Here is a 22,989-nt window from a genome sequence, read left to right as displayed (position 1 = left end):
TGGAAACCAGGGGAAAGTCCTCAGACTTTTTTATGCCACACCCTTCTGGAAAGCCGGCGCCTCCCGGGGCCCTGCGCTTCACAGGCGGCGGCCCCCCCTCCTTTCCCCCACCCTGTCAGAGGGCGCGACTGAAGGAGGGGCCCCCTCGGCGCCTTTCGCAGCTCCCGCCCCGCCCTCGCGCCTGGCCCCCGCGTCGCTTTCACCCAATGGGAAGCGAGCTTCTCGGGGCGCGCGCCGCTCGTGGGGCTCTGGCGCCAAACCCGGCCGGCGCGCGCCCTGGCGCTGCAGGGGCATCTGCTGTCCGGCCCCTTCGAGGGGATCGGCCTGAAGGGACACCCCCGAGGCCAGGCTGGGGAGGAAATGGGCTTCGCCGGCAAGCCCGCGTGCGGACGGGCGCTGCGGCTCCGCCCGCTCCTCCTCCGCCGGAGGAACCGACCTGGGGTCCGTGGGGGCGGCCGCTGGGGAGCTGCAGCCGGGCTCGCTTTCCAGGCAGGGCGGGCACAGCAGCTCCCGCAGGACCGAGAAGTCCGGCGGCTGCCCGTCCACGAAGAGCGGCCCCTCCATGGTGCGCGCAGGCGGGGCCGCCGGCCGGCCTCCCGCCCCCGTCGGATATCCCCGGCCGGCCGGGGCGCTTGATGGGCCGCACCTGCGAGGCCGGGCCGGCAGCCAACCGGGAGAGGCGGCGCACCTGGGCAGGTGGGGCCGAGGCGGGCGGCCCCATCAAGCGCCTCTGCCCCGACGGGGCTTCATTGTCCCGCGGGACACATCGACCCTGTGAGGTCGGCGGGAGCCTTAAGGAGCCATCGCGGCGATGATGATGATGCCTGTAGGAGACAAAGAACCAACCTCTCTTTTACTTCTTTGGTATCTGAAGAAGCGAGCTGTGACTCACGAAAGCTCACACCCTTCCACCAATTTTGTTAGGCTTGTAGGTGCTCCTGGACTCTTGCTCTTTTCTACTGCCACAGACAGACAAACTGAAGAAGTGGGCAGTGGCTCACGAAAGCTCATACACATTTTGTTAGTCTTATAGGTGCTCTTTTCTACAGATCAGTAAAAGGCTCTCAGGAATCAAACTGGTTTATGCTCTTTAGAGGTTACTTTGTTCTATAAGGCCAGAGCTGGAACCAAAAAAGCCCAAGCCAGGGCTGAGGAAGAGCCGACGCTGGAGAAGACAGCTAAGAAATGTTCTTACAGAGGGGAAACTGAGGCTGGGTTTGTTTGTTTACTTACTTAATCATAACATTCAATATATATACCGCCCTTCAGAACAACTTCATTTAACCCCCCAGTTTTCTCCCCAGTGAGCCAAAGCAACATACATTATTCTCTCCACTTTATCCTCACAACAGCCCTGTGAGGTAGGTTATGTTGAGAGAAAGTGACCGCCCCAAAGTCACCCAGCCAGTTTCCATGACAGAGTAGAGATTCAAATTTGCGTCTCCCAGATCATAGTCTGACACTTTAACCTAGTATTTCCTAACTTCTGTTCCATGGAGAATGCCCTAAATTATTTTTTCAAATCTCAAGGAACCTATGAAAATATTTACAGGTCAGAAAGAAATGATGGCAGATAGTGCTATTCAAATACTGCTAAATTATTGTCAAGAAAATGTAATTGTAAAGAGCTGCTTCTTTCCTACTAAAGACAGCTTACATAACCTTGATAACTGTGGTATTTCGAGGGATATTTGCAATTTTTCACAGTATTTCCAACATTTTATATATTTATTCCACAGTTTCTCACAGAAGCCCTGAGGGTGTCCTGTGGAACCCTGGTTGGGAAACACTGCTCAGCCCCTACACACAGGGGCTCAGATAATGATGAAATAATTTTTAAATGCTTTTTGTAACTTGCTATAGTTTGGGTTGTTAATTGTACCTTTAATTAATTGGAGCAAGTATCTTATTTAAATGGAGTAGGGAGCCGCTAATACACATGGAACTCTGCCTGTCCGTTCTCTTAAAAACATGGCAATGCTACAATAATGTCAGTGAATATGAACAGCAGAGTTTGGGGTGGGGGGTTATTCTACATTTTGAGAATGAATACATAGGATGGTTGTTGTGGGTTTTCCGGGCTGTATTGCCGTGGTCTTGGCATTGTAGTTCCTGACGCTTCGCCAGCAGCTGTGGCTGGCATCTTCAGAGGTGTAGCACCAAAAGACAGAGATCTCTCAGTGTCACAGATCTCTGTCTTTTGGTGCTACACCTCTGAAGATGCCAGCCACAGCTGCTGGCGAAACGTCAGGAACTACAATGCCAAGACCACGGCAATACAGCCCGGAAAACCCACAACAACCATTGTTCTCCGGCCGTGAAAGCCTTCGACAATACAATGAATACATAGTCACAGATTTCTGTGTTTTATTACAGTATATTGCCTTATTTGTAGCATTTATTGGCCTACGAGGAAGCTCTGACAGAGCGGGAATTGACACGCCGGCAAGCCCATAGGGCACATTTTGGATGAGTTTTGGAAAAGGCAGTCTGAATACTGTGCTGAAGAGGCCAAATTTGAAGTAATCTGGGGTCCTATCCTATGTAACTTCCTGGAAAACAAAAACATCATGAATTAAAGGATAATATCAAGGACTAACGAATCATATGAACTTGGTTGGACTTACTACATTTGATTGGTATTTGGGCTCTTAGGAAAAGATTTCTTGGTGATGATCATTGTACTCTTATATTTATTGTATCTTATTTATTGTGCTGAAATAAGCGTGAGCACTTTTAGCACTGGCACTTTAAAATGATAAAAATCTAAAAATTTAGAAAAAAAATTTCATAAAAGTCCTTGTAACGGTTATTTTTTTCAGGGGTGTTTACTCCTTGAGTTGTCTTTAGTTTTGATAACTGAAAGCCAGGATCAGTTTTCAGGCTAAGCCACTGGGCAGCTAGTTAGGGCTGGCTTCTGACTCTAACCAATGGCAGTGCAGGCCTGTGGACAGGATGAGGCAACAAAATTAATGGCTGGCCAGGGATAGGAGTTTAAGAAAGGCCATATTAGCTGAATCTTTCCTATTTTTAATACATACATATGACTGCCTCATACTGATGTTGCAGTAATATAAATTACAGCGCATTACACAAAGCAATACACATGTATTCTAAGTGAACTTCTGCACTTTGCGTGAACTGTCTTTTTCCCCCAGAGAGTTGTGTAACTAAAACAGGTATGCTTTCAACTTTGACAGCTAATTAAACACAGTGGATGCTATCTAGGTTAATGTTCTCCATAAAATGGACCAGTGGTGATCTACTAACTTAACTCTTTCTGTCATTTCTCACAGGTTTATAGTTTTGTATTGCAAGTTGGATATAATGTCACTTTTTAGCTAATTAGAATGTTATACAATATAAAATATGAATATTTAATTAAGCATTAAACCAATACGTTTATCTATGCAATCACAGGAAAAAGATATTAGATATTTGCATGAGATAACCTATAAAACATGCAAATTCAGAAAGTATGTCAGAGTTCTGATTGGAAGAAATCTCATGAGAATCTTACCTTTGTATTGTATGCTGTGGGAATCTTAATGCATTTTGTAGAAACTTTGTTTTATACTTAGAGTTAATTAGGAAATGTTAGCAAACCTAATTCTTTATTGCTTTTCTGTGTTCCATCTTTGTAGGATTTATATATTGATAATCATATATATGTTTTGATACCTTGCTTCTTTAAAAGACTGGAGTGTATTTCAATAAAAAGAAACTCTAGGAGGTTTTTGTATGCCTTGATGGGGAAAAGCATTACGAGAAGAACACTATAAATAATGTACTGATAAGCAGAACTTGTTCAAAGAGCAAGTCTCAGGTCTTAACTAATTGCTGAAAGCTATCCAAGAGTAAAGAAAAATCTTTCTTCTGGGATAGCGGAAGCCTTAGTAAGACACCTGTAAAAATGCGTTACACTGACTCAGGCCAGCAGTCTATCAAGGTCGGAGTTGCCTACTCAGACAGGCAGCAGCTCTCCAAGGTCTCAGGTAGAAGACTTTCATATCACCTGGCATATGATCTCTTTATTTAGAAATGCCGGAGATTGAATCTGGGACCTTCTGTGTGCAAAGTGGATGCTCCTCCTCTAAGATAATTTAATTTGAGCAAGTTCTTTAGACAATATTAAATACCATTTCTAGAACTGCCGTTTCTTTGGTCATAGATCCAGAGGAGTTAGCTGAGTTAGTCTGTAGTCGCAAAATAGTAGAGTCCAGTAGCCCCTTTAAGACTAACCAACTTTATTGTAGTATAAGCTTTTGAGCTCTCTTCATTCTAAAGGAACTTTAGGAGAAAGAGCTTTACCAGAATTATTTTCAATAAGGTCAGTTTTCATTGAAATATAGTGGTTGGATTCTATCAGCTTTCCCAATTAACTTCCCTCTCAAGTCCTTCCCATTCTCTTCCTATGTGGGTTTTGCCCACAGAGGTCCCACCACCAGATGTGATGTTCCAAAGTGTCACCTCTTCCCTCTTTCAACAGTGGAAAAGCTGGGTGTATCCTGCAACTGCGACCCCATTTTTGGTGCTGAGGCCTGGTTGCCCTCCTCAGTAGTAGAGCAACAAATCCCTGGAAAAGAGTGGGCAATAGAGTTGCACTGAATTCATAATTCTGGGGAAAGTCTGAAAGATACCCACCAGAGACCATCTAGTCCTCCCACAAAATGCAATTTTGGTTGCGGAAGCCCTGATCTGACATTGGCTTCTGTTTCTTCCCTTTTGCATTTACATGCTTCCCAGTCCTCTACATTGATACTGGATCTCAGGTCGGGTAACTATAGACCTTTCTCTCTCTGCCATCTTCTTTCCCCCTGTACTTCTTCCCGAGTAGGGTAACTTACCCATACCCTTGGCATGTGAAATCGCTCTCCTCCAAATGCGCCAACTCCCCACCTTGATACTTCTGATGCCCCTTTAGTGCGCTCCCTATTCTTGTTTTTCATTCTTTTACTCTCCTGAGCTGATTCTGTATCGAAATAAATTGATTGATGCCCCTTTAGTAAGCTATTTTCATCCCATTTGGGCTTTCCATGTATTCCTGTTCATGTTCCACACCAAGTCAGATTAGGATCTGGGAGACCCAGGTTTGAATGATCACTCTTGCAACGGAAATTTGCTGGATGACCATGGTCTAGTCACACACACGCACTCACATCCTAACATACCTCACAGGATTGCTGTGAAAATCAAATGGAGAAAAGGAGAAGAATGTAAGCCCCTTTCAGTACCCATTGGGCAGAAAGGTAGGGCATAAATTAAGCAATAAATAAATAGGCACTATTGCTTTAATCAGTGCTTTAAGGTTATTGGTTCTGGGCAAAAGGCGTAGAAGTCCAGCTCCCAAGGTTGTTGCACTTCAGTGCAACCAGTCCACACCAGCATTTCTAAGGGTTAGGAGGCCCCAGGAGACAAAGGGCCTGCCTTCAAGGATTAGGACCATATTCTAGGACTCTGATTTCTAACCAGAAGTATTTTCATTAAAAAAAAATTGGAAGATCACCTTCTGATAAGAGATTCTTCCCCTACAGCCACCAAAAAGTGCACGAAGAGAAAAAACAGACTCGGCTTCTTGTTTTAATGGTGTCTTTACTCATAAAAGTAGGGGGTTCCAGGCACGCTACCTCCCATTTGTTACTTAGGAGTACACCACAAAAACAGATGGGTGTTTCCAATGAATTTTTCATGAATACCAGATGAATAACTAAAACCCCCAAGTAAACCAATTTAAAGCACTATTTGTGCTACGGTAGGGGGGAAACAGATGGGATCCAGAAAGAATGCAACCAAAGTGCTTATGAGATAACTCCAAACTTTCCCTCCCGTCACCCACTACATTGAGTGTGCTGTATAGCCTTATATCCTTTGAAAAGTCAGGTGGTGCCCCCTTTTTCTCCCCTTAAGGCTGCCCACAGGATCTGGGGGAGGCCATTAGGCATGGGAAAGCTCCAGCACAGCTCTAGCGCTAGGAACGAGGGTACATTTAGCCCAGCCATGGCCTAGGGAAGGCACAGAGAGACCGGCAGTTGCAGGAAGCACGCCGCTTGCTCTTCCCGGGTGGTTCCGTAGTTCTTTCTTCAGCTCCATCTTCTTTACTCCTGGAGCACCAACACATTTTTTTCCCTTTTTAGAATCATGCCCGCTTCTAACACATCCCAACTCTGCTCTCTTTGGAAGCCTGCTGGGAAGACTCAGCTCAGCCCCCGTCAGGAGATCGGACCCAGCCCTCGGCTCTGCCATCCTCAGTGCGGTTTGGGGACATGTCCGTCCACGTAAAAGTTCCTGGTGATTTTGGGGAGGGTGAACTCTGCTCCCTCCAGTTCTTTGCAGAGGATGATCTGGCAGCCCAGGCGTGAGTTCTCCTGCAGCAAGGGTGCCATGTCCAACATGTCTTCCTCCCTAGGAGAAGAAAAGCAAGAAGGTGACCAGAGCCAGAGCAGACCCCAAAGCCACTGTGCTGCTGTGAGGGTGGATCATCGGCCAACCAACCCCACAAGTAGAGTCCAGAAGTAAGGAACGGAGGAGGCCCTTCCCTACATGCAGCGATCATTTTGTTACTAGCACCAGAAGCTTCTGCTATTTTATACTGAAAGTGCTTCTAATAGTAATAATAACAACAACAACAACATTCAATTTATATTGAATACTGCCCTTCAGGACAACTTAATGTCTACTCAGAGTGGTTTACAAAGTGTGTTGTTATTATGCTCAAGACAATCACCCTGTGAGGTGGGTGGGGCTGAGAGAGCTAGAAGCTGTGACTGACCCAAGGTCACCCAGCTGGCTTCAAGTGGAGGAGTGGGGAATCAAACCCGGCTCTCCATATTTAGAGTCCCATGCTCTTAACCACTACACCAAACTGGCTCTCAAAATAAATTAAAAATAAATTCAGACACTACACTTGTTTTAAGCATCTCACCGTGCCTACAATTAGTAATATCCAAATGCATTAATGTCAATAGTCATAGTGAGTCTGAAATACAAATAGCCATGTATTAGGTATGCTGTTGGGACCATAAGATTCAATATTAATAGGTGGAGTCTGGCAAGAGCCTTCCAAAAGAAAAGATAACCTGCATTATTTCATAAAAAGGCTGTGAGCTCAGTAGTCTGACTGAGTCCATGAGGAGTAGGGAATCAAACGCGGCTCTCCACATTAGATTCCTGCTACTCTTAACTACTACACCAAACTGGCTGTATGTTTCCGTATAATTATATTGTATTCCTTATGTTCATTTTTCAACATCTGGCGGACTCAGAGGTTTCTATGAATGCATATATTTCCTACACGCCTATGGTTTTAATCCCATGTGTCTCCCGCTATTTTAATTTGTAGTCACAATATGGTATCTATTACTCTTGAACAATTTTGTTTGTTTGTTTGTTACAGGAATACACTGTAATAGTTACCATAGCAAATGATTAAGTATTTTAAAGTTTCATTGCTGCTCTGTCATATTCCAGTATGACACTTCTGTGCAACGTTCCAAATGTGTATAAGGCATTCCAAAATCTACAACATATGGGTTGGATCTAACACACTTTTCTACTAGAGAGAAAGGGAGGAGGAGGCCACCAAGACCACCAAAAAAGACTATGCTAGAGATAATGGGACCTATCTATACAAAAGCCATGTGGGACAGGAGCTATACTAAAGGAGAAGCACTGGGAAAGGTTGAGTGCAATGGCTGGCTGGATTTGAGGAGGCCATAGCTCAGCGGTTGGTTTCAGGTTCAATCACCAATATCTCCAGTTAAAAAAAAAATCAGATAATGGGTGATGAGAACATAATAAGAACAGATTCTCGTGTTTAGCTCTAGAAAAATACTTCACTATGTATCGGGAAAAGGTTACATTGGTGATAAAAATAAAGAATAGCTAACAAACTGGCTTCTACATCTTGATGGTAAGACTCAGACTGAGATACCTACATAGAGAAAGCTTACTCAGACACACACAATCTGACTTAACAAAGAGCAATAAAACCTTGAATGGTTATTTCTTGGTATACACCTTGGTATGTGTTTCTAGCTAATTGGGCCCCCTCCCCCAATAACTGGATGCCCAATAGTGAATCCCAGATCTTCTTCATTAAGGATAAAGACTCCCCCTTTCTATGGAGGGAAACTTAACTCAACAGCTAAATGGCTCTATGCAAACCAGTTGACTAACAGCGCAATCCTATGGCCGGCCCCAACGCCGACGCGGCTGCACTGGTGGTGTGGCGGCGCCGCCGGGCCGGATCCTGTGCCAGCAAAGTGTGGCCGCAGCGGCGCCTGCAGCGGCGCAGAGATGCAATTTTGGAGAACCAGAAAGTGTTGTGGGTGGGTCTGATCTACGGCCGCCGCCAGGCGCAGCCAAAGGGCGCTGTTCCTGACAAGCGTCAGGGGGAGGGGCCAGGAAAGGCGCAGCCTATGGGCAGCACGCGATCCCGGCCAGGCCCCAGAGCAGCAGGCAAACCGCGCCCATGCTGGCAGACTGCCTCGGCTCGTGTGTCGGGCGGGGCTCGCAGTCGGGAAGGAGAGGGGTGGGCGTAGTCTGAGAAGCCTTTCCCCCGTTTGCCCAATGTAGCACCAAGTCCCTGGCGGCCGCGTCCAGAGAGGTTGGCATGGGACTGGCAGGCGCCCTGCCATGAGGAATCCAGGGCAGCAGCCAGTCTCTGGCAGCAGGGGACAGCCCCCCAGTGGCGCCGAAGGGGAGGGCTGGCCTGAGGCCGCCACCAAGAGGCAGACACAGCGGGCCTGCCCCCTCGTCCCCATCCCAAGGCAAAGAACACAGACACCCATTGCACAGAAATCAGCCTTTATTATTATATCATCCCACCTCCCCCAGCAGACGTGAGGAAGGGGAGGCGTGTAGGAGAGCCGTCTGTGCAGCAAAACACCCCACCCCACCCCCAAGGCGGCAGCGGCGGTCACCGGCGAGGCCGGCGGCCGGACCCCCTTGGCCGTCCACGGGCCCGGCCTCTCGCACGCAACTGGGCCCGAGGGAGGGGTGCCTCTGGGGCGGGTGGAGCTGCTGCAGCGGGTGGGGCCGGAGGGTCGAGGATGGCGACGAGCCGCCCGAGCAGGGCTTCGGCACGGACTTGAGAGGCACGGACCCCTTCCCCCACTTCCAGTACCGCAGCCATGAACTCCCGGCCGCGGTTGTTCGCCTCCTCCCATGCAGCGTGCACCTCTAGCCGCTCCCTCTCGATCGCCGCCCACATTGCGGCTAGTGTCGGGGGAAGCCGCTGGGCAGGGCGGGGGCCGCGAGCCCGTGCGCCTGGAAGGATCCCCTCCATGGGCCCCTCCCCCTCAGAGGCGGAGCCAGGTCCTTCCCGCACACGGCCCATGGCACCCGGGGGCGGGGGGGCTGGAGGGGATGGTGCTGCAGGCTGGGACAGCTCCTCGAGCGGCTCTGTCGATGAGGTGTCCTGAACCGGCGGAGTCCCAGGGCCACCTTCACCCTCCACCGACACAGGGAAGCCGAGCGACTGCAGGAGAGCCGCTCCGGCAGCAGAGGTCCTCCGGGAGGGTGGCAGCTCACGCAGCTGGGCAATCACCTCCCCGCCTATCTCCAGGCGCATGGTCCCTGCTGGAGCGAGACATGGGTGGGAAGAGGCCCCAGGGAGGGAAGAGCAGCGGCCCAACATGGGCTGCCACAGGCCACCGAGCCAGGCCAAGCACACCCATTCCAACTGCGGCCGCAACCCCTCGTCTTGAGACCGGTCGGCGCCATGAGTGGCCTTGGATGTGTGGCCGAGGCCGGCGGCCGAGCCGGTCCCTGGCCCCACCAGCAGCAGGGCCACAGATACATACCGTGCTCCGGATCCATGCCCCCCGACGGGCCCGGTTGAGGCTCCTCGTCGCTGGCAGCAGGGGCTTGCTGTGGCGGTGGAAGGGCTGTCTGTTCCTGGGCCCCGCTCTCTGCCAGGGGGGGCACAGACTCCGCTGCCTCTGCCTCCGCCTGGCTTGGGTCTGGACCCTCAGGGGCCGTGCCTACTCACGGGAGAGGCCCTGTCACACATGTGCCACGATCCATACGTCCCCCCCCTCGCCTCCCTGAATCCACAAATACTAACCGGGCAGGACCTCAACGCCCAGGCCGCCCACCACCGCCTCCGGGATGACCGCTCGCATGACCGCCTCTGGGCCTGGGAGCCCCTCGTCAAGGGCCCGCTCATAAGGAACCCCCTGAGACATGAGGAGGCGCACTCGTTTGCGCGCGGGCCCGAAAGAATCATTCCAGCGCTTCATTGCCGAGTGAGCAGTGCGGGGCGCGTTGCCCACAGCCGAGACCCTGTCAGCTGCCATCTGCCAGAATGCCCGTCGTCGAGACCGGGACGAGGCGCCCCTGTGCGTGCTCAGGGCGACCTCCGCATTCTCCACCACGAGCCCAAAAAGCAGCACTCTCTCGGCCTCTGTCCAGTTTGCCTGGCGCTGGCTTCCGCCGCCACTAGTGCTCTCAGCAGACATGGGGGTAGTGCCCGCTGGAATGTCCGGTCCCCGAGATAAGTGGTGGGAACCAGCCACCTAGTCATGTGCTCACCCATCCCCTCGGCAAGATGGAGGAGGGCACAGGGGGTGCAGGACCGGGAAGGGTGGCTGGGACGGCCCATGCAGCGGACAGAGGACCTGCTCCTGAGCACCACTTGCAACGGGCCGCTGAGACCGGTAGGCCTGCTGCTGTGCGTGGGGGGGGGGGTTCAGGGTGCTGAAACTCAACCTGCGTTCCTTCCAGGCAGGACCTTGATCATCCCCGCCTGGTGCCCGCCACTGCCGCCGCGGCTCCCAGCCATCCGGACCAGCCACCTCCTGCCAGCCGTGTTTGTCCGAGCGGCCCTCAGGCGGCGCCGCCTCAGACGCCGCCGCCGGTTCCAGGCCAGGGTGCCATCCCTGCTCCTGGGCGACATGACTTGCCTGGACCGCTTCCGCCTGGACAGGGCAGCCATACAGGCTCTGTGCGAGGAGCTCGCGCCCGCCCTTCAGGGGCAAGCTGCGGCTCCCCGGGGCATCCCCGTCCTCCAGAGGGTCCTGCTGTCCCTCCGCTACCTTGCGACCGGCTCCTTCCAGGGAGTCATGGCTGAGGCCTTGGAGGTCTCCCAGTCATCCGCCAGCCGCTGCCTGCATGCCTTCCTGGACGCCCTAGTTGGTCGGATCCGCGAGCACATCCACTTTCCCACCTCGGAGGCAGAGTTGGCACCCATCCGGGCTGGCTTCTCCTCCTTTGCAGGCTTCCCCAATGTGATTGGAGCAGTCGACTGCACGCATGTGGCCATATGCGCTCCCAGAGAGGAGCCGCAGGTCTACAGGAATCGGCACCGGTTCTACAGTATCAATGTCCAGGCAGCCTGTGACCACCAGGGGATCTTCACGGACCTCGTTGCCAAGTTCCCGGGAAGCGTCCACGACGCACAGATCTTCACCACCTCCGGCCTGAACAGGCTCCTGTCATCATGGCCTGAGGGGAGAGGCTGGCTCCTAGGTCAGGAGTTGGTGGGGGAGCTGTGAGGGGACGGGGATGGGAAGGGAGATCCTAACTCCGCCTCCCCTTGCAGGTGACCGTGGCTATCCATTGCTGCCTTACCTCCTGACGCCATACCCTGCGGATGAGCCCGCCGACAGAGCCAACTACAACCAGGCCCACCGGCGCACGAGGATGGTGATCGAACGTGCTTTCGGTCAGCTGAAAATGCGCTTCAGATGCCTCCATCACACGGGCGGCCGCCTGGCCATGCAGCCGTTCACCGTCGCCAAGCTCGTGGCTGCCTGTGTCATGCTGCACAATATTGCCGTGCGCCAGCAGCTCCCCTTGCCAGCCACAGAGGGCCCAGGCGAGGACCCCTGGCTGCCGCCCGCCGGTCGCCTTTCTCCTGACGCCCCGGCAGAGCCCCAGGAGCATGACCGAGCTGTGCGAGACAGGGTCGCGGAGCACCTGTGGCATGCTGCGCGCTGAGGGCCATGCCTGGCCATGGGGGGCTCGGCCGGCCAAACACTCGCCCTTTACGCCCCTATGGTGTCCCAGGCGGCCCCTCCGAGTCCCCGCTCCCTCAACCCCTGCATGTAGAGAGCATGGGAAAGCCGCCCCGGCCAGCAGCCACCGCCCCCCATGGACGGGCTGCACGGGAAAAGCGGTTAATGAACTTGGCTTTATTCCCAATCGATTCCAGGGCCGCATCAGGCGCCCAGAGAGCAGCTTGCCAACCCAGAACCCCGGCCTCAGCAGCCAGGAGGGTGAGGGCTAGGTAGCGCGTCGGAGCAGGGGGAGGCCAGCGACCCCGCCACGGCATCCCCGTTACAGAGCAGGGGCCCGGCTGGGGTCCAAGATGCCTGTGCCTGGGATGGCATATCGGCAGCTGCCCGGCCGTCTGCGGGGACGGGCTCCAGCTTCGGCCGCTTCCTGCCAGGCCCCTCCACTGGGTCACCCTCTGGGTCTTCAGCGGGTGGCGGGTAGCGGGGTGGAGACCAGGCGGTGAAGCCCCTCCCAAGTTCCTCCTCATCTGGCGAGGGGCTCCGGGCGGGCGCCGCTGTGGGGGCAAGAGGTGGGGGATGGGAGCGTCAGGGCCCCTGTGGGCTCTGGGGTTGTTGTCGCGGCCGCAGGCCGCCCCACCCCACATGCCCGTGCCCCTCCTGTTGGCGAGACTCACATGGTGCCGCTGCCCGCGCCTGCTGGAATGCCCCGTGAACCCGGTCCATGGCAGCCATCCACCTGTCATTGATGGTCCCTGCAGAGGGGGGAGAGAGGGAGGGGGGGCACCCGTTGGTGGCAGCCCGGCATCTGCTGCAAGCACCTGCAACCTGCGCCTCGACGGAAGTGGCTGGGACGCCTCCGGGCCCTTATGGCCTGCCCTCTGTGGCAGCGGAGGAGGCTCCCTGGATGGCGCCGAGGACCCTGACTTACTGCGCGCGGGGCCCGCAGCCACCTCCTCTTCCAGGAGGTCATGCTCCACCTCGCACAGCGCCGTGTCTAGCCACGCTCGTATGAGGTGGGCCTCCTCCGCACGGCCAGGGAAGAGCTCCTCCAGGTAAACTGGCCGTGCAGTCATTGCACCCTCATCTGCCAGGAGGTCATTCCCGGCAGCCTTGGCAATGAGCTGGGCCCCGAGCCTGGCCGCCCACTGCTCCCGCCACCCGTCGCCCTCCATGCAGCCGGGACCGCTGTGGGTATAGTGTTTCTGTGCTGCCCACCGAACTACACCGCCCGCCGGCATGACCTTGGAGGGTCTGAGATGTAACAATTCCCTATCTTCTGTCTGGCAGCTGCATAGTTCATGGATAGGTTCAGCACAGGCCCCCCCCCCCCCGTCTCAGACCTGTGGGTTGGAGGGGAGGGGGCCGTGGTGGTTGGCTTCCTATGGCCCCAGGGCCCTCTTCCCTTGCGGGGATGCTGTGCTGCTCAAGTGCATCCTTGCGGGACGTGAACCCTTGGGCCTGGCTGTACGTTGCGCCGTGGGACTGGGAATAAAGCTCATCTACACATGGACCCGTGTCTGCCTGCGATAGTTTGGTGAACTGCCAGCCATATCCTGCCCTGGCACCATGAGTGCATGACCAGGCCCGCGGTGACAGCGCATCCCTTCCAAGGGGGGGGGGCTTAGGATGCACAAGGACTGGCCAGGGGCCGCTCTGGCATGTCTTCCATATTGCCCTAACGCACCTGCCCTGCCTGGCATGCCGCCCTGAGCTGGGGCAGTCACGCAACCTGCCATCAGGGGGCCCTCCCGGGCCTGGGGTGGCCACCCAGCCTGCATGGCCCGGCCGGGGAAGGGGCACGCTGTGGCAGCCAGCCGGGAGGCCTCGGGCTCCCGCATTTTAGCCACTTTGCGCAGCTGATGCGCTCTTCCACTGCCCCTGTGGGCGGGGCCAGCGGCCTTCCCTGCAGGATTGGCGGGGCTGGCAGCCTCGGAGTGGTTCCCCCCCCCGGCAGGGCAACGCGAGTGGCCACAATTGCTGAACGCAGGAGACGGCGCCGAGCCAGGGCGGAGCCACGCGCAGCCTCGGACACACCCCACCCCTCCCAACAACCATGGCCTGTTGGCGTGGGAGGCTGGCAACTGCTCCACGGGATTGGATGCGAGGCAGGACGCCCTGGGGTGGAATGACCAATGGGGCTGCTGCAGACGCCCGAGGGGCTGGACCCACTCTGGGAGGCGGCCGCTCATGGGACTGTGTTGCTGGGGCTGCGGCTGCGATGGGGGCGACCCTCCCCAGGCGCGCGAGACCTCCTGCCCGGGATATGGCATCCGCCTGCCACCACCCTGGATTCTCCATTGGTGGGGGCTAGGATTCCCGCGAGTGGACCGTTTCCCCTGCCATCTCCCGCTCCCTTGCAGCGGCAGCTCGCACCACCCTCTCCCTTGCTTATCGGGTGCCAGCTATTCTCCCCACCGGGGATTGATCCCCCTCCCCGCTCACATGCCCCGCCCCAACCCTCTACCTGGCCATAGATGCAGGGGAGTTAGCCGTGTTAGCCTGTGGTAGCGAATTCAAAAAGGGTCCCATAGCACCTTTAAAACTATCCAATTTTATTGTGGCATAGGCTTCTGAGAATCAAGTTCTCTTCAGCAGATGGGTGGTACAGACACTGGTCAAATACAGAGGAGGAGGGGGGGAGGAGGAGGGAGGGGGCGGGGAGGCAAGATGGGGTGTGTCGGATACATTTGTGGCAATGTGCAGGTGGGGAGATGTGACGGGAGTGTTGGGGGAGGGGCGGAGGACGAAGTCAGACTCGCAGACACAGAAAACAGTTGTTGTACATCTCGTTTTATTGCACTGGAAAGAGCGGGCTTGCGTTTAGGCTGGCGAGGGAGCCGGAGCATTCCACACAGCCCTCCTTCCCGCTCGGAGGGGCGGGGCTGGGATGCAGGCCGCGGCGCGACGGTGCTTCCTGGGCTGCAGCCAACCGTCCGTCAGAGATGTTTGGGGAGGGCGGGGCGCGGGGGAGCAGCCATGCCCTGGACGTGCCTGTGGGGGAAAAAGACACGTGTGGGCTTTGCCTCGTTCCACTGGCAAGGCAAGCCCCACACTCCGCCATCCGGGGGGGGGTTGCACATGGTCGAGGGCAGCAGCTGATGCATGACGGTCTGGTGAGGATGCACTCGGCCTTGGCAAGCCTTTACCTTTAAGGGAGAGAATGAGCTGGTCACAACAAACACCTGGCCACATGTGGTTTTCGAGGCGCCTGCCTCTGAGGCAGCCAGGGGCGGGCATGGTTGCCCCCCACCCCTGCTGGGCCTCACCCAAAGCGGCAAGTGAGCGGGTGGGTTCAGGTGAATGGGCGGTTTGCACTAATCTGCGGAATGCCCCCCCACCTCCTCCTTACCTGTCAGCGCTCTGTCGGTCATCACCAGGTGGGAGCGCAAGAGTCAGGGCACCTGCAAGGAAACGGGAGAGCATGCGGTTAATTTGCAAAGTGTCATTCCCTTCTGCCACGGAAGGGTTAGTTTGTTTGTGCTTAGTTAGAAGCAACTAGCATGCATCAGTTAGCTGTGGAGTCATTCTTTCTATCACGGTAGAAAGAGAGTTAGGCAGTTAGGCACCTCTTCCCCTTTATGCGAAGTTCCCCCAGTTTTTCGCAAAGTCCCCTGAGTGCATTCTGCGCCTGCCAATGTGAATGCCCTCAGCCCGTTTCGGTTTTCAAAGGGGCAATGCCACTCAGCAGACGGGCAGAGCCTCCGGCCGAGTGCTCACTTACCTGGGGGTTTGGGCGGTGCTGGCCGGATGTTTTGTAGGACGCGGTCGCAGGTGATTGGGTGCAGAGAGGGGGGCTCGTCCATGCCGGGCGCGCACGCTGATTGGTCCCCGGGATAGTTCTCATCCTATGCTCCTTCGGGCCATAGGGGCGGGGCGAGGCGCTCAGAGAGGGGGCTGATTTTTCGCCGTTCCATGGACGCCTATGGGCTACGCCTTCTTTTTCCGTGGCGTAGCTTTTTTGCGCCGCTGTGGGCGTTCCCGCTTCTGGAGGAGCTTAGGGAGCGGACTAACTCCGACCCCGCCTTGCTCCCCGCCCCCCCCTGCGTCGGCGTAGGGCTCTACGCCACTTCTGCGCCGCCGCCCGGGCGCCTGTGGCTTGCACCGGTGCTGGCCCGCCGGCGGGCCAGCGCCGCGTCCCAGCGCGGGCGGAAGGCCACTTACGCGGGCGTACGGGCTAGATGCGCCCTCGCAAGCCTTAGTTCGGTTCCTGTTCACTTTCCGTGCCCTTCTTAGGATTGGGCTGCCCGTAACACAACAACACTTTTACGACTGAGTGTAGACCACTTTCTAAAATCCCAACAGTTCTCCCCTCCTCCATTTTAAATTCAGAACAGCCCCTGTGAGGTAGTTAGGATGAAAGGTTTTGAAGTTTCCCCTCTGATACTTGGAGCACGTTGATTAAACCGTTTTTGCATTTCACTGGCTTTGCCTGCTGCGTTCCCCCCCCCCACTCACGACAACCAAAAGCTCTTCTCCACCAGTGCATTTACAGAATTCAGGGGTGACATGAATCTGGGGCCACAAATGGCTGGGAGAATACAAGAAGTGCCTTTAATGCACAAATGAAGCAAGAAAGGCTTTCTAGCTTAGGCCCCGGGGAAATGTTATTTGTCCCACTGGGGGCTGCCTGTGCACAGAGTACTTGCATGTGTAGCTCCCCAATGGAGCAAATAACACCCCCTGAGGTCATTTCTGTTCCCTTTTCAGCCACATCCTATCACCACCACCACCCCATATTTATCCATGGTTATCAGCGTGCCAAGTGCCCCCAGAATATTCACACCACATATACCCTTAACAGTGTACAAAGGTAGAGGTAGTTCCCTGTGCAAGCACCGAGTCATTACTGACCCATGGGGTGACGTCACATCATGACATTTTCTTGGCAGACTTTTTGTTACAGGGTGCTTTGCCATTGTCTTCCACGGTCATCTACACTTTACCCCCAGAAAACCGGGTACTCATTTTACCAACCTCGGAAGGATGGGAGGCTGAGTCAACCTTGAGCTGGCTACCTGAACCTGGCTTCCACCAGGATCAAACTCAGGTCGTGAGCAGAGCTTGGGCTGCAGTACTGCAGGTTACCACTCTGCGCCACGGGGCTCTTAATGGACAGACTGGAAGTGAATAAAATTCAACAAGGGCCAATTAAGTTGCTCATTAAAAAGAAAAGCCAAATATGGCTGCAAAGTGGCCAGGAAGTAGCACTGGAAAGGAATATTAGGCAGTTACAGGAGAAAACCAATCGTATGCCAATTAGGTTGCTATGGGATAAAAAAAAACAGTGTCAGTCTACGTTGTATTAACACAAGCAGGGCTTGGAAAAGGCACAAAAACACTGCAAGTATACACCTGGTCGTCCTACGTCATTATGGAAGAGTAATGACCTGAAATGGCTCATTCACTTCTTGCATCCCTGTCCTTTTTTCTTTTTGTATCATGTCTACTTGACTAGAAACCATTATTTTACAATGCAAACCATCTCATGTGCACCAGCGGAAAGGAATACATCAATGTGGTAAACAGAAGCCACTGGGGAAACAGTGACTCCAAGGACATGCAGAAAGCCATGTTTGAGGATCTACTCTCAGGTCCAATGCACATGTCATTTTAGTCTCCCAAACAACCAAGTGTAAATGGCAAAAAAAGCAAAGAACTGCTACCAAGCATGAATGCTGAACATAGGCATAAACAGCAGTATCTCCATGCATTCAACACAAAAATGGCCACTGGGAAAGCTCTCTTTCCTTAATTATGGCAGGAAAAATCTAAATTCACCTGAATGAAAATTAGTGAAATAGGACTGTTCCTTCTTGCCCACTGGATAGGCACAGCAGAACACACACACACACACACACACACACACAAAGAACACAGCCTGCCTCACAGAGCTATTGCTAGTATGAAATAAGTCCTGAGTTCTTTGAAAGAAGGATGAGATGCAAATAAACATACATTTCTGCACTAAGCACCCTATTACCAGATGGACACTGACATCATCTAGAGAAGATCAATCTGAACTGCTGAAGGGACTGAATATGTGTAGCTGGTGCTGTGATTCTGAATCTCACTTTAAAAAAGAAAAGAAAAAGAAAGCTTCTAGGCCTTATGGCTGTGTGAAGATGTTCTTTAAAGCATACAGGCTGAAATCTTGGAAGCTAAGAGGAGGGCTGCATAGAACTTCCATGGGCTGCGGGATCTGAGACCATAGTGCCTGGCATAGTTCCTCTCTCTTTCTCTCTCTCTCTCTCTCTCTCTCTCTCTCTCTGTGTGTGTGTGTGTGTGTGATGTGCTGTCAAGTCACCTCCAACTTATGATAACCCTATGAATGAAAGACCTCCAAAATTAGCAGACTTGTCCAGATCCTGCAAACTGGAGAACTTTTCTTCTTTTATCGAGTCAAGCCATCTCGTTTTAGGTCTTCCTCTTTCCCTACTGCCTTCCATAGCTCCTGCCCCCCCCTAATACTAGCAAAATCAGAATAAGATAAAAGAGTAATTGCATAAATCTCTCATGTTAAAAGAGAGGAGCCCCCCCCCCTCAAAAGAAACCTCTGGGGATACCTTTGAACTGGGAGAACCCCTATAAGTCTTTTCAGCTAGGGGAAGTGAATTTGTCCCCAGCCAAGGCAGTCCAGTCTTCAAACCGCTCAGCTGAAGACAGTCTGCTCCCCCCTCCACTGCCTCTATGAGAAAAGAGTGAAGATGGACTCTACCGTTCATCCGGGGAGGGAAGCTTGTCCACAAAGTCATGGCTCACATAGACGTGGCAGGTGGAACAGGCCAAAGAAGCTTCACAGGCTCCTGGAAAACCAAAAAAGGAAGGCCAGCTGAAAAAACAACCTGGGCGTTCACAGCTCAAACCCAACACAGCCTGTACTGGACTTGATGGTTCTGTCATTCAGCCAGGAGGAGAAAACACAAGAAAGAAAAGCAGGATGTGTGGACGGTCACTCTTATCGCAGCATGGATACCAAAGAACTGGGAAAGTGCAGAAAAGGGTCTGGACTCCCCTTAGCCAAGCTGTTTGTGGTCCAGTTTCCATGGAAATATATTATAGAGTGAGGGGCTGTGGCTCAGTGGTAGATCACGTGCTTGGTGTGCAGAAGTTCCCAGGTTCAATCCCCAGCATCTCCAGTTTTTTAAAAAAGGATCAAGCAATATGTGACCTCTGCCTGAGACCCTGGAGAGCTCTGCCAGTCTTAGATGATACTGACCTAGGTGGACTGATGTTCTGATTCAGGATAAGGCAGTTCCATGTGTTCGTCTTTCCAGAAAGGCCCACAAAGAGTTTGGGGCATTTCAAGTCGGAAAAAAGACAACTAAGTCAAGAGGGCAGCACGTGACAAAGGTTTATAACATTATGGCTGACATTGAAAAAACAAAGAGAGAAAGAACTTTTGTCTTCTGTTCCATAACATTTGAACTTAGGATCACCCAGTGAAAAAGAGGAGTGATAGATTCAGGATAGACAACAGATAGAATTTCTTTGCACTATTTGTATCTAATTTCCAAGACAAAATGCCATGCTGATTAGAAAAATTCCTGGAAAACCGATCTTTTGGTTGCTATGAATCACTTCAGTAGAATTTCCAAGTTTAGAAGCACAGTACCAGATTTTTTGGGGGTGGGGGGGGTGAGGGATGAAGTGACTGTGGCCTTCATGTCCTAGGGCTGACATTAGACCACATGAAGCACAGGTAGCTCATAGGAGCGCATATTTAAAACAACAGATAGTAAATAAGGCAACATAGTGGGTGAAATCTATGGTCCCTAACTCATTAGTGAAGCATCTGAAACCGCCCCCACCCCCGCCCCAAATACAGCCATCCTAAGTAAAAAGCCTTTTTGAATAATTTGGTTTTGTATAGTTTGTGGAAAGCCAGCAGATTGAGGGCTCTCCTGACCTCCTCAGGCAGACCGGCCTGTTCCACAGGGTAGGAAAGCCTGTGTACGGGCTGCTGTTGATTTCGCCCATGTGCAGGGTGGCACCTGCAGGAGACCCTGTTCAGATGAGTGAAGCTGCCGTGGAGGAAGGCCGTGAAGAGCTTTGTATGTGATAACTAATCCCTTGAACTGAGCACAGTAACTGATAGGTGACTGTAGGCCGGGAGTGATGTTCGTGTGCCTGCTCGCTCCCGATAATGGGCCTTTGGCACAATCCGGCAGCAGGCTTTCCTTATGTTTCTGAGACGCACCTTCCAGTTCAATGCCGTGCCTTTGAGCCAAGCGCAGAACATCATCCCCAACTCTGCCTTGCACAGGGACCCTTTGGCCAGATCGGTCTACAAACACCACGTTCACTCTGAGGCAGAAAAAAAAGCAGCTAGAATTATTAGAGAGCTCAAATCCATCCATTTTCCATAGCTCCCACATATGAAAAGGCTATAAAAACAGATGCTACCCCAGATTTCATAGTTGGCATGATTTTTAATTCTGAACAACTCCCTTTAAAAAAAAAACCCTGCCCATACAATTATCAACTTTCTCCTGCCTGTTTTTTCAAGCGATCATGCAATTAGTTACAGAGACATGCTGTGGCAACTCAGTAAGGTGCTTTTCTGAAAACTTTGAATGAGTTTCTGTTAAGCACAGGAACTAAAAGCCAAATTACTGTTTTGATCAAATCTGTGAAGCAGGCGATCTGGCCCTCTTTGGTTTCAGAGTTTAAACATTTCTTAAACAACAGTAACCCATCAGCCCTATGATTCTGTTCTCTCAGACTGGTTAGATCCTTCAGACAAGAACCAAACTCCTGGTCTATTTGACCTATGTGGAAGCCAGACTTTCCTCAGCCCCGTTTCTGAGATCCAGGGATCCAAGCTGGTATGCATGCCATGCAAAAGATGCTTTTCATCGAACTTCTTATGGACTACAGCACACTGCAGTGGAGACCCTAAGCCTCAATAAAGTGCTATAATATTTCCTTTTCTTTATATGAAAATTGTGAAGTCTTTTGCACAAATATCAGAAAACATTCTGCAGGTGCCCATGACATCTAAAACAAAATCTTGCCTTTATAAGTATTCCATTCATCTATCTGAAAAACAAATAAATTTCTCAAAAGTGTGTGGAAAGGGGAGTCCTCAAGAGAGGGAAAAACCCCTTGCTTTCCTGTCTCAATTTTTCTGAATCTTTTACATTGTTACCTACTGCAAATTGTATTTCATGATACTCACACTTCTGCCATAGAATTCTCATCTTCTGCCTGGTAGGTTACTTGAGGTGGGGGGAGAAAAACCACAGCATTAACATTCCTCCAGCTTGCTTACTCCAATGACCTTGGTATCCACTGCACCATATTCCAATATAGCACCCTGGGGATTGCACTGTGTGGGTTGATTGACGGGAGGGGGGTGTCTCCATCTCAAAATGGCCTAACTTTTAAATGTGAATTTAACTGTAACATGTATGTGAATTTAAAATGACATGGTATAGCGGTGGTGGAGGAAAATATGGTCAAGCCACTTCTGTTATTTTGTGACAGCCTATCACCAAACACAATACATTGATTCTGATTCTATCAAGTCCTAGCCGGCTTATGGTGACCCCTGGTGGGGTTTTCAAGGGAACAGACTAACAGGTGGTTTGCTGTTGCCTGCCTCTGCAACCCTGGTCTTCCTTGGAGGTCTTCCATCCAATTATTAACCAAGGCTGACTCCACTTCCAAAATCTGAGATCAGGCTTGCCTGGGCTATCCAGCTCAGAGCTTTTACAGTATACCTGGGGAGAAAAAACTACAACGCAATCCTAAACAGTCATTTCTGTTTAAGCCCACTGATTTCAATGGTTTTAGACTGGAATAACTCTGTTTAGGATTGCAGCACTGGTTTTGCATTGGAGTCAATATCATAGGCTCATCCTGTTCTTCTCAGTGACCTGCACACCGCAGATTAACGTTCTAATTTCTACAAGGGTTGCTTGTGGGTTCCCAACAGAGAAACTGATTAATCCCATTAATTTCAAAAGCTTCTATAAAACACACATTTTATAAAAAACAAATGTTTACGAGTCACAAGACTCACATGCCAGAGTCTTTAAGCAAGGACTAAAGCAGAGCAACAGATGTGGCATAGTTGCTCAAAGAAAGGCCTTCTCCCCTTGGCCAAGGTCCTAGTCTGACCCTCTAACCACTACACGACACTGGGATCTGGCTGCCAGGTCCATGTTGGGAAATTCCTGAAGATTTGGGGGGGGGGGTGAAGCCTGGAGAAGGCAGGGTTTGGGGAGAAGAAGGACCTCAGCAGGGTATAATTCCATAGAATCCACCCTCCAAAGGAGCTATTTTCTGGAGGTGAACTGATCTCTGTGGCCTGAAAATCAGATGTAATACCGGGAGATCTCCAACCACCCCCTGGGGGCTGGCAACTCTACTAAAGTAGAGCAAGGGCTGCAGCCCGGTCGCTCCGAGAAAGGCCTTCTCCCCTTGGCCAAGGTCCCCTAAGACCCCACCCAGCCCGGCTCCCCCCAGGGCGCAGCGGGCCCCGTCTCTCGCCCGCTCCCCACCTGCCGTGTGGAAGCGCCGCCGGGCCCGCCTGGGCCGGAGCAGGAGCCGCCCCGCGGCGCAGAGGAGCCCCGGGCGTGGAAGGGCTGCGGCGCCTCGGCCCGCCGCCCAGGAGGCCGCCATGACAGGCGCCACGTGACTACCGGCGAGGGGTCAGAGGGCGGCGGCGGTTTCCATGGAGACGAGGCCTTGCCCGGCGCCCAGGCCTTTCCCCGCCCACCCGGGCAAGGGGTAGGGAGCGTGGCCCGGCCCCGCAGGCTCCGAGAAAGGGCGAGGCCTTCTCCCCCGCCAGGGAGCTGGCCCTGGGGTTGCCAGCTCCCGGCTGGGAAATTCCTGGAGATTCTGGGGGTGAAGCATGTGAAGGACGGAGTTTGGGGAGGGACATGATAGAGTACCATAAAGTCTACCCTCCAAAACAGCAGTTTTCTCCAGGGAACTGATCTCTGAAGTGGGTCCGGTGGGAAAACAAGCGGCCACTTACAAAGTCAAATCCCAGCAAATCCTGGCCACTAAAGGTTGAGTCATTGCT

At 52.8% G+C, this 22,989-nt stretch overlaps 1 protein-coding gene and 1 long non-coding RNA gene across 2 annotated transcripts; both read right to left on the bottom strand.

Moving 5' to 3' along the window:
* Positions 1-5,581: 5,581 nt before the first annotated feature.
* Positions 5,582-22,592, bottom strand: FDX2 (ferredoxin 2). The gene is made up of 5 exons (XM_055003178.1): positions 22,463-22,592; positions 21,136-21,175; positions 20,155-20,261; positions 18,673-18,760; positions 5,582-6,402 (listed from the first exon to the last, which is right to left on the bottom strand). The coding sequence occupies exons 1-5, from the start codon at positions 22,581-22,583 to the stop codon at positions 6,246-6,248; spliced, it is 513 nt and encodes a 170-aa protein (XP_054859153.1). The 5' UTR covers positions 22,584-22,592; the 3' UTR covers positions 5,582-6,245.
* On the bottom strand, positions 14,824-15,939 carry LOC129345941 (uncharacterized). Its single transcript, XR_008598655.1, has 3 exons — positions 15,679-15,939; positions 15,307-15,358; positions 14,824-14,948 (listed from the first exon to the last, which is right to left on the bottom strand). It is a non-coding gene; the product is annotated as an uncharacterized LOC129345941 (long non-coding RNA).
* Positions 22,593-22,989: the final 397 nt, after the last annotated feature.

Source organism: Eublepharis macularius, chromosome 19 (assembly GCF_028583425.1).
Source record: "Eublepharis macularius isolate TG4126 chromosome 19, MPM_Emac_v1.0, whole genome shotgun sequence".
NCBI lineage: Eukaryota > Metazoa > Chordata > Lepidosauria > Squamata > Eublepharidae > Eublepharis > Eublepharis macularius.
Note: the sequence above shows the minus strand (reverse complement) of the source record. Positions and strands in the feature narration are given on the sequence as shown.